The sequence below is a fragment of the Oxyura jamaicensis genome, chromosome 2 (assembly GCF_011077185.1).
Source record: "Oxyura jamaicensis isolate SHBP4307 breed ruddy duck chromosome 2, BPBGC_Ojam_1.0, whole genome shotgun sequence".
NCBI lineage: Eukaryota > Metazoa > Chordata > Aves > Anseriformes > Anatidae > Oxyura > Oxyura jamaicensis.
This window is the reverse complement of record NC_048894.1, coordinates 39,287,447-39,299,537: the sequence shown is the minus strand read 5'-3', so window position 1 is coordinate 39,299,537 and position 12,091 is coordinate 39,287,447. Positions and strand designations below refer to the sequence as shown.

General features: G+C 35.4%; 1 protein-coding gene across 4 annotated transcripts in view; it reads left to right on the top strand.

Moving 5' to 3' along the window:
* The window catches only part of ZNF385D (zinc finger protein 385D), a 242,742-nt gene that overhangs the window by 133,466 nt on the left and 97,185 nt on the right, over window positions 1-12,091 (top strand). For all 4 annotated transcript variants that reach the window (XM_035316282.1, XM_035316280.1, XM_035316281.1 and 1 more), the window contains one exon: window positions 8,567-8,677. In XM_035316282.1, coding sequence (XP_035172173.1) covers window positions 8,567-8,677 — 111 coding nt within the window. Of the gene's footprint in view, window positions 1-8,566; window positions 8,678-12,091 lie in introns of those variants that run through there.

The following is a 12,091-nucleotide window of genomic DNA, read 5'->3' as shown; positions in this document are numbered from 1 at the left end:
TAGGCAAAAAGATGGATTTGTTGATGCGAAACTCAACGTGAGCCGGCATAATGCACTTGCAGCCCAGAAAGCCAACAGTATGCTGGGACACATCAAAAGAAGTGTGGCCAGCAGGGTGAGGGAGGTGATAGTCCGTCTCTGCTCTGATCTTGTGAGACCCCACCTGGAGCACTGTGTTCAAGTCTGGGGCAACCAGCACATGAAGAACACGGACCTATTAGAACAGGTCCCAAGAAGGGCTATGAGGATGATCAAAGGGCTGGAGCACCTCTCCTTTGAAGACAGGCTAAGGAAGTTGGGTTTGTTCAGCCCAGAGAAGAGAACACTCCATGCAGTCTTACAGTACATAAAGGTACTACAGGAAAGCTGAGGAGGGACTCTTTGTCAGGGGTGGAGTGATAGAACAAGGGGGAATGTCTTTAAACTAAAAAGGGTAGATTTAGATGAGATATTACTAAGAAATTCTTTAGTCTTAGGGTGGTGAGGCACTAGAATAGGCTGCCTAGAGAAGCTGTGGATGCCCCACATGTGTGATGTGATGTCCCTAACTATGGCAGGGGGGTTGGAACTAGGTGATCTTTAAGGTCCTTTCCAACTCAGACCGTTCTATGATTTTATGATAATTCCCAATAGGAGCAGGACTTGTGCTTTATGCAATAAATGAGGTCTGGGGCCATTCATTGAACTACTTGAAGAAAATAAAACATTGAACAGTTGCTTGTTAAGTGAACGTTATCCATGTTGTGGACAGAACAAAGCCTCTTTCAGGAAAAATATGTGAACATATCTTAAAAATGTATATTCATAAAGATGTTCAATTAAGGCATTTCCTGTTTTTAAGGGCTTATTTGCAAATTCACTGTTGCTTTTTTTAGCAGTGTTTTTCTGTATTTAGCACACATACACGTACATACAGAGATTTGTTCCAGTTTGACAGTCTTTCACATGTTGTTTTGTGTTTGATTAGCATAATCACTGTGTGATTATTTCTCACTAGCCTTAGCATATGCAAATTCTTGTCTTTTGACTGACAACCATTATTAGACAATCAGAGTATATGGATTTGCATAATCTGTGTGGTTACAGTATTTCTGCACAATGCCACTATGAATGCAAATCCTTTTGCTCTGACTGGTTTCTCTATATTAAACTGGTTTGCCAGAAATGGTGCTGCCACCTCAGCACCTCATTGCCAAGTGGGAAAGTCCACAAGAAAAAAATAACAAAAATGAAAGCAAGGGAGGAATACTAGGCTCACATCAGAAATGTGACTAGACAACTATTATCATTATAAAGATAAATTAAAAAAAAAAATAAAAAATCCTTACATTCCTACAAGATTTCAACAAGAGAATAAAAAAAGGACTTTGGAAATTCATCCTGAAGTCCTATTCAAATTATATAAACAATTTACGTTATGAAGTGACTTCAGGTTTCAGCGTATTTTTTTTTGTTTGTTTGATTGATTGATTTGTTGTCTGTTTTTGTTGTTTTTTTTTGTTGTTGTTAGAAAAATAATTATTCAGAAACTATTGCACATTATTAAAATTGTTGCACTATAATTATTAAAATTATTTTACATTTAACTAGGTTGAGTATTATTTCTGGTTTATGTACATGAAAAGTGCCAGGTTAGTGTTATCCTGTTTCATTGGCAACAGCAGAAATGGTAGACACTAAGAAAAGATGTGTAATGCTGACTTCAATTCTATGGATAATTATTCACCATAATTACTTGGACAACACTGAATAAATTAGATGTAAATGGATAAGGCATGCATGATAGCACATCTAGAACATGTATTTTAACCATTTGACGCTGTATTGTTCTACTTTCACATGAAGCCAAAATATTGTTGAACATTCATTTTTGTATTTATTTATACTTGCTAAGCCAGTCCCATCATTCCTTTTGAATTGTTTGGTTTGATTTATAAGATTCTTATTCACAGATTAATGTGATATTGGGGAAGGAAAAAAAAAAAAAAAAAAAAAAGACTCCTAGCACTAACAATAGGATGTATTTCTTATGGAAATACAGAATATTAAATATATGTAGGATCAAATCACTGAGCTGTTGAACTGTTCTGATCTGGACACCAGTTTATTAAGAATGAAGGTAGATTTTAAGGTACACATCTGATGATTCTGGAAGGTATCCGATACACAATGTGAGCTGCACAGATTTTTTAATATATTTTTAAATGCACAGTAAATAAATACTTTCAAGAGGTCTGAGATTGATATGCATGTGCAGAAATGAACAGTGATGTGTGACACTAAGTGGGCCTATGCTTCCTGGAAATTTAATCTCTGGCACATACTTTGTCTACCTTGTATATATGGCTGTTGTAAAATGTAGTATATCTCCCGGAGAAGAGGGTGCTACTGCTCAGCTGAACTGTGCCTGAAATATACAAGTTCAGCAATACAGGGCAGAATTTCTGGCAGATCCCCAAAACATCAGTTTCTACGTAAATAAAAACATAATGTAGTATAATAACGTAGCATTTGTATAATTGATCAGCATGATTATAAGGAAAATTATTTGAATTTTTGATGCTTCTGAGATCAGAAAGAAGAAAGAACTACTCAATTGTCAATTGAAAATGGTCAAATTATGCCCAGAGAGCATTTTCATATCAAATAATCCTCTAACTATAAATGACAGTGACTTAACATGACTGAGGAGTTGCCTAAATCTTTAAAGAAAGACAGAAGAGCATTTAGTAATATGTCACAGTTATAAAACAGGAGACAGTTTTATGTTTGCAATCGTTGGTGTTAAAACTGAATCAATCACACAGTTTTAAGAATTGGTTAAGTTCATCAGTAAGAGTAAATGATGGAGGATATGTTAGTACTGTGTTCTATTTTACTTGATAAGGCATTGTGTATAATGTTGTTACAGGATTTATACTGTTTCCAATGCTCTCACTAGTTTCACCATTTCTTGGGATATGAGAACGAATGAAAGGAGCTCCCAGAGTTACCTTTATTTCTTATGAATTTTACAATTAAGGTCTTCACAGAAGACTCAACTCATGTGGAGATATTAATACCTTGCTTGCAAGTGCAATAACATTAGTGCAGTAGTTTAACCTAATTTTGGTGCTTATAATTAAATGTGTTTACAGAAATGCAGATCTATAGTAGGAAAGTGCTCTCAGAATATCATTCCCTTAAGTTTATTTTCATTGTAACATAATATTCTATTAACATCTGGATTTTAAGAAGTTCAAAAAGATATTGATAGCTGTGTCACTGAATCCACTTACCTATTAAAGAATGACCTCCATTACTTGAGTTGCTTTTTTTTTTTTTTAATGTTTGTTTGTTTTTTTTCACCATGCAATTTTAAATTACCACTAGAATGATCTACAGCAATTTTTTATTGAGCTTCAAAAAAATGACTTTTTTTCTGCTCACTTAATGTAGGATCATAGTGATTTGAGTCAATCTTTTGCAGATAATTTCTTTGGCTTTGAGGTAAAAACGCTTTCCTACTTATTTGATTTAGACCTACCACATGTTCTGAAAAGGCTTTGGGCATCACATTATCTTCATTTTTTTACCTGGATGCTTTTGTTTATGGATGTCAGTGCAACTCAATTAGTTTACTGCTAAGTTCAAGCATTTGAACTGTATACGTCATGACCCTTGTCTTTTTAATACACAATTAAAACAACAACAAACCCCTCCCTTTTTTAATGCCCTTTTGGGATTTGAGCTTTTATGGCTCAAATTTGTTCTTTCTTTTTCAGTTGTTGTATCTTAGGCATGTTGCTGGAATAAAAAGTCATCTAACAAAGATGAATAAAGTTACATATATTAAAAATGATGAAATTCAAGATCTATGCTTGAATTATGTTTTCAACTTTTTTTTTTTTTTAAAAAAAAAAACTATTATTTATTGAATTGATATAAAATTTATATTTCCAAAGGATCAAATGTTTCTGTAGGTAAAATTTACTACCCCAAGTTCTATCTTCTGCAGATATTTAATGGAATTTAATGAAAGGAAGACTTGGCTACAGAAGACCTTCAAGGATAGCTGAATCTGGAAAAGTTGCACAGGCAGTAAAGATAACATGGGATCTTCTGGGTCAAGTTTTTGGTGATTTTGTGGTAGATGTTTCATCCAGGAAGCTTTGTACAACAAAGCTTTTATCTGCAGCCTCCAATATAAATAACCCTTTTTTGCTCCTTGGTAAGAACAAAGAATGGGGTTTAGGTCATTGGGGTTAAAGGCTGAGTTTGAAACAAGCAAGGTAAACCAAATGGGAGTAGTAAGGTCAAAGCTAAGAAAATGGAAAAAGAGGCCAAGTTCTGCCATGCCCCCCAGTATAAGACTGGATATTGCTGAAATATGGTAGGCTTAATCTGAAGATCTTGGGAAGGGTTTACAGTATTTGATCAATGAAAGTAAACACTATCATGTTGCTACAAATTTCAGCTTGAATAATTAAAAAAAAAAAAAAAACCACTATTACTGCTGTATTTTTTATATAATGAAAACAAAAATCAGCAGAATGAAATATGAAACCTTCATTAGAATCACAGGCATTGCTCAAGCTAAAAGTTTGTGGTTTGCAGTGAACCTTGAACAATGTGTTCTCCCTGGACCGTCAGCAATGAAAAGTTTGACACAGCTTGTTCTACACAGTAAGAGATACCTAGTGCTGGGTAATAGCAAAGCTAAGCACAGTGAACACATCAAACACAGAACATCACATCCTCTGTGTGGTAAATTGCAATGCAAATAAGTTGGTGAGAGGAAGTAAAGGGACATCTTGCAAACCTTGTTCTTCTGCACAGCTTTGTCAGCTGAATCATAATCTTTTCTGTGAATTGTAAATCTCTCTTTCACTGTCAATGGGAGTGAAGTAAATCAATTACATCTAAGAAATCCAAATGCAGAATAGAGAACTAGTAACAAGTAAAAAGCAGATTTTATCAAAGTTTATCATGATAACTTTTATTTTGAAAGCAAATACCATTTACATAAGTTGAAATACAATCTATACATGTACTTAATAACATTCAGTGAACATGGAAGTACTTGGAGATTCTCTTAAGTATCTCAGCACTCAATTATTATCTCAGCTACATAATGTTATTTCCCTCTTTATATTTCCCTGCAATCCTTGCTTTCTATTTTCTTTGCAATCAGCTGCTTCTCTTTGTTCTTTGTCTCTGACTCTCAGCAGGACTTCCCTCTGTCTTCCAACGTCTGTGAGATCTTAGTGCTTATCATGCTGCACCTAGGTATCACATTACCTCTCTCAAATTCCCTGCATAAAACTTTTGGAAGATTATCTGGTGCTTTTGAATGGTTATTTGAAATTTATGGATAGGGAGTATTACACAGATGAAATCTCTATGAAAAAAAAACAACAAAGTCATATACCACTCCAATATTCAGTCACAACTTTATTAGAATCTGTTCTGTTTTGAAGTTTAATTCTGCTTTAGAGTATCAAAGAGCAGTTGTCAGAGAAAGGCTTCTTACTTTGAAGCAGCTTTTCTTAATCAACTTGAAGGCTGTCCAGAACACTTCTTCATACAGAGCCACAAACATAAATCATCCAAGTTCACAATAAGGCCATGTAGCTGTATATCTACAAGTCTGCATCTTTAGAAAGAGAAAGGGAAATGTGCAGACAGTTTTCTGTATCAGCAGATAAACAGGAAAAAAATATCTAGAAATTAAGAAAGAAACTTCACATTTTTCCATGAGGAAAATAAAATTAAATACAAAATATATCAACTACTCCATCCATTCGTTTGTGTTTGTTTGTTTTTCTTTTTTTCTTCCAATTCTGAGAGTTATTTGACTTGTTCTCAATATGTGAGAATCAATTCCACCAGAAGTCCAATCCCTTTTGGAACTAGAATTCTTACTGTGAACATAAATAAATCCAACTAAAATTTTACTTGTTCCAGCTTATGAGACATGGTAATGACTTTCAACACTTAAGGCACTGTTCTGTTGGCACTCTGATTTGAAATGACAGAGTGACATTTTTGCAGCTTGCTAACAACCCTGGCATGTTGACATAAGCTGTCTTCCATTAAATAGACAAAGGGCTATAGTAGATAGTTCTTTAATATCTGTGGTGGATATCACTATTTTCTCTCATACAGAAGCAAAGGACTGATGCATCAAGGGAAAGAGTATAACAGGAAAGAACCAGTTCTGAAAAAGGAAGGAATATGTAGAAAGACAAGTAATTAAAACCTGCTCAAGAAAACCTATGTCAAGAAAAAAATAGGGGCCTATTATATTCAAAGCCCTAATTGTCTGTTACCAAAACATGATGAAAAATTAGTGATAAAAAAGGATCAATAATCTAAAAGGGTACTGTGGTACCCATCACCACATGAGGCATACAAGACTACAGTCAGAAGCCAGATTTGAGGATTGCTTAATTATACAGGATAAATGCATGTTACAACAGTGTAAGGTCAATTTTTAGTATATCATCTGTTAGGTAATCTGAACATATGTCTTGGAGCTGATCAGTTCAGCAGGAAGTTAGGAAGTTAATGTCTACTTCAGTTATCTGGGCCTCAGTGTAACATCTAAAGCACTCAGGAGAAATAATGAGATTATAGGTCAAATGTTTAAACTTTCTTACCTTATGGCACTTGAGAGAGAATGTGTCAGAGTTTAACATATTTACACTAAAGTCTAAACTAATATAATCTCAAAACTCTGGTTAAGAAGGTGAGTTTCTGGATCAGATGTTCTACTCGATCAAAGGACGCACAATATATTGCTACAGTGTGTTGACTTATTCATATATCTAAGCTTGAGGTTTCCATAAGTATTTTAGACCTGCAATGGTAAGAGGAACAGCACGTAAATTTCTTAAAAATTTAGTCTAAATTTCCTAAAAGTTCAGCAGCTGTAAAATAGTGTTGGTTAAGGCCAGGTTTTGCTTTAGTGCCGAAAGTATACACCAAGATAAAGGTATGCTGGTTCTACTGGCATAAATGTCGCATCTTGTGGAATGGAGCAGTTGAAATAAGAACTTTTGTTACTGTTTGTTTACCTGCATATGTAGTTTTCTTCTTTCTGGTCTGTGCAATATAATCTTTGGGTGTTGGTATTTTTAAAAATTAGGTTACAGAGTAAAATGAGTGTCCAAAGCCCAATGTTGGACCACAGCTAAAGTCTTTATATTATCTTACACTGTATGCTGCAGTATGAAGAATCAACTTGATATTCTCTGACTTAAGTGATTAGTGTTGTTTTTCGGTTATGTTATAGTGGCGTCCCTAGTTCTAGGGACTAATGATCATTTGTGATGGTGGTTTTACAAATGGGTGGGATACTTCACTTTTGCATTGAATTGAAGAGGATTTTAAAACTGAACACTTCTTCTAAACCTTTCTATAACATCGCAGATTTTCCCTTGTTCCTCCCTCCCTCCTCTACTTCTCCCATTCTCTCCTGATCTGAATTTCTTTTCAGCAAGCATTAGTTTAAGCCCATGACCTATTTCATACCTTACACTGAACAGATGTCAGATGATGCAACAGTTCTGTAGCAAACCGTTTTGGATTCACTGCAATAGAGGCCATGGCTGCCTACCATTACAGCTACCATGAATCATTGATTACTTTGAGAAAAAGCTTTGATTCTTTATTTATAAAATAAACCTTTGCTAACTGACTCAAGAAAGTAAATCATGGGGATATGAACATAGAAAAGGTGTTTGGCTCTCAAAGCACATATAAAGCAATTAGATGTATTTGCTTCATCAAATTATGTGAATTTTTAGTAATAAAATTCAAAGATAAAATCTATTTTTAAATTGGTTAAAGTTGGCATACCAACATTTTTATTATTATTATTATTATTTTTTTAAGCAGGATACTGCCAGATTGCCAGATCAACTTTCTGGTAGAGGTTTTTTTCAGAATAATGCTTTTCATCAAAGTCAAAATTCATCCTTAAGTAGGGTTTATTGAAAAATAAATTGTTTCTTCTAAATGGCTGTGAAAATAATCTTTGGAGGATTTGGATATTTCATTGGTTGTGTAGAAGGTGTTTTATTGAAAAAGATCATTTATTGGTTCCTGGAAAATTATTATTTTTTTTTTTCACAATATTGAGCTATTGTATGTTATTTGGGAATTATTTTTATATAATAGTCCTTCACATTTTCATTGATTGCTTTGTTAGTAATTTTATATAAAATGTTATTGTTTCATTTAGTGTACTACCTTATCTTTGATATAAAAAACATAAATTAATAGGTAAATTTATTCAGTGTTTACAGCTTTTAGCTTTTGTCAGTAAAGGAAGATTGGTACATGTAGAATACTACTAAGGATATGTGTTTCATGATAGCTAACAACACTTTGTTCCTTTCTATGTTACCTTTTCATAAAACTGCATGAAGAAGAAATACTAATTTTCAAAGAAAAAATAATAGTTTTCTGTAACGTGGAGTATGGTTTGGAACGATGTATTAACTGTTTTGCAACTATAGAAAACATAAAATACAGTGAAACAGCAAAAGCTTTTATATTTCTTTTTCTTCTATCTTTACAGATGGACCCAATTCAAAAAGCTGTAATAAATCATACATTTGGGGTTCCTCTTCCTCATCGAAGAAAGCAAATCATATCATGCAACATTTGCCAGCTGAGATTTAATTCTGATGTAAGTTGATAATTTTGTATCAGATTAGAAATATGTATTTATCTTTTAGGATGTGCCATGATTTGCATAAATTGAACCTAAATGAAACGTTGTGATTTCAGTTTGTGATTCAGCAGATGAAAAGGCTGTAGGATGCTTCAAATAAACACAATTATTTGATAGTGTTTATACACCAAGCCAGATTTTCCCTGCAGATATATCTCTGCAAGCTCATCAACTTCAGTTGTGCTGCATAGAGTGAAAACAGGAAAACGGATTGATCCATTACTGCTAATAAGGCTGAAATATTCTCTGGGTCCTAATTCTTTTATCAGTCCCAGATACAGTTGCCTTTCTTTTCTTCCTGTAAATGTTAGATGTTATTCAGATGTGTTTATTATTCTTGCAGATTTACCTTCCATTTTCTACCCTTACAAAAATATACCCTTTTGGTTAGAATTGTATTTTAATACTCCTATCTTGGCGGTACAATCTTAGTAGTAATAATAATAATAGAAGCTGGTAATTTTTGTCTGTTGGCTCCTACCCTGCATCCTCTCATTCCTCCAACAATTAAATAGGACAATCTGATCTGGGAACGTTCTCTAATACACAGAGGAGACCCGTCCCTTTTAATTACCCAAGGAAACTGTACTGTGGTACTCCTTGCCAAGGAATATCTCTTCAGTCAGAGAAAAGCCTCTCAGAATTCAAATCCTTTATTTCCTTCTCCAGCAACTTTGTGTGTGAAGACAAAATTTGACATAGTACTATATATTGTCTTCTGCTATTCTATTCTTCTCAGGGAGTTTCATGACATGGGCATTGCTGGTGGCAGCTTGTCTTCCCATTTCAAATGTCCTTCCCATTTCAAATGTCAAATTACCTGTTTGCTAATTTTCATATGAGTTACTTATTCAAAATAATATATAATTGTATTATTATATATTTATAATATATTAATATATTATTAATGTATATTAAATAATATGTTTGAATTTATATTGAAGTTCAGCCCAAAAACATCCACAAGGTTCCTTCCTCATGCTAGTCATTTTGCCCTTTCACGCCTTCAGGGGCAAGTCTTGAATTCCAATTCACCAACTCTGTTCAGTGAAAAATTGTTCTAATGGTCCTCTCTCTGAAAGTAGATCAATACTGTTAACTTTAAGCAAAGGGAAGACTTTACTGAGTATCTTTCACTTTTTTCTTTTAATATTCACCTAAATTTTAAAGCATCCCCAGTGTTTCTGCTGGATAGAGAGATTAGGATTTCAAATGTTGTCCAGTGATTAACTTGGGAAGGCATCTCTCCCCATTTTCTCTAACACTAAAAAGAGATTTGTGGATGTCTTTATGATGCTCTCTTCTCATTCCGTGTGTATAGTTATTACTGATGAAATTCACAAAACGTTCTGCTGAGGCTTTTCAAGACATAAGAAGTAGAGTTCTGCTGCAGCTTTAGAAATGCTTTTCTGCAATGTGAGTGAATAGGCAAAGCTAAATTCCTTGGTTGCTTGGGTAATTCTAAATGTCCACTGTTTTTTGTAGCAAAAAATGTGCTAAATTTGAGGCTTAAAGAAAAGGTTGCTCTAAAAAAAAAAAAATAAAAATCAACTTTTGGTAACCCAACTACTTAAATACCAACACACAGTGTATTTTTTTTCCTGTTATTATGAAAAGGTTTTCATTTACTGAATATACCTACCTTTCATTTTCATCATATTTTGTTGAACATGATTTAAAACCATAAGAACAACAAATAGCTTTCCTGTTCAGAAATCTAGGGCTTTGTGGTGGTACTACTGATGTATCTTTATTTTTAAATGCTGGAGATGGTTTTATCAGAGAATAATGAATAGAAATTCCATTTACTTACTGCACAACAGTATTATGAAAATGTTTACAATAAAACTGGTCTGTGAGATTTTTCATTTTTGTAGAGAATATAGAATTTTATCCCCTTTGATACAGACTTCTTTCAGTGCAGAAGAGCTTTTTTTCTGGCTACATGTTATCAAAATTACATTTCAAAGAAAAATGAGAAAAGGCACTACAATGGTCTAAAATTATTTAGCTTCTTTCTAAAGGAGTTATCTATAAATCTTCATGACAGCTGTGTGTTCAGTATTGCTTTTTAAAATAAATCTTCTCATACAAGGGAAGGGAGGAATGAACAAGTAAGCAAAGCCTGTCCATGCTGAGAAGAAAAACAAACAAACAAACAAAAACATTAGAACAACAGAGGTAGGTTCAGTGGAATCTGTTTGAAGCAGTGCACTTTTTTTTTTTTTCATTGAGGGAGATCTCTTTATAGCATTTGCCTTTACATTGTGCACCCAATACAGGGCAGAAGTGTGTGAGTTGCCCTTTAGATTTTGCCAGCTGCTGGGTGTTATTGAACCATTTTAGAAGATCTGTTAAATACATGCTTTATAGTAAACATGAATTCCAGTTAACCTGAGTAGGACAACTCATGTGCCTACTCTACAGATAGATGTTGGAGAAAATACTCAGCTAAGTTTTCCTAATTTGATTTTCCATCATTTATCGGCAGTCCTGGCTATCGGGGGAGGTCCCACTTGACTGGCGGCTAGCAAACGTGACACCCATCTACAAGAAGGGCCGGAGGGTAGACCCGGGGAACTATAGGCCTGTTAGTTTAACATCAGTGCCAGGGAAGCTCATGGAGCAGATTATCTTGGGTGTCATCATGCGGCAGTTGCAGGGCAAGCAGGCGATCAGGCCTAGTCAGCATGGGTTTATGAAGGGCAGGTCCTGCTTGACCAACCTGATCTCCTTCTATGACAAGGTGACACGCTTAGTGGATGAGGGAAAGGCTGTGGACGTGATCTACCTTGACTTCAGTAAGGCATTTGACACCGTTCCCCACAGCATTCTCCTCAGGAAACTGGCTGCTCATGGCTTGGACTGGCACACACTTCGTTGGGTTAAGAGCTGGCTGGATGGCCGGGCCCAGAGAGCTGTGGTGAATGGAGTCAAATCCAGTTGGAGGCCGGTCACTAGTGGAGTCCCACAGGGCTCAGTACTGGGACCAGTCCTCTTTAACATCTTCATCAATGATCTGGACGAGGGGATCGAGTGCACCCTCAGCAAGTTTGCAGACGACACCAAGTTAGGTGCGTGTGTCGATCTGCTCGAGGGTAGGAAGGCTCTGCAGGAGGATCTGGATAGGCTGGACCGATGGGCCGAGGCCAACAGTATGAAGTTCAACACGGCCAAGGGCCGGGTCCTGCACCTGGGGCGCAATAACCCCAAGCAGAGCTACAGGCTGGGAGATGAATGGTTGGAGATCTGCCTGGCAGAGAAGGACCTGGGAGTAGTGGTTGATAGTTGGCTGAATATGAGCCAGCAGTGTGCTCAGGCGGCCAAGAAGGCCAGCAGCATCCTGGCTTGTATAAGAAACAGTGTGGC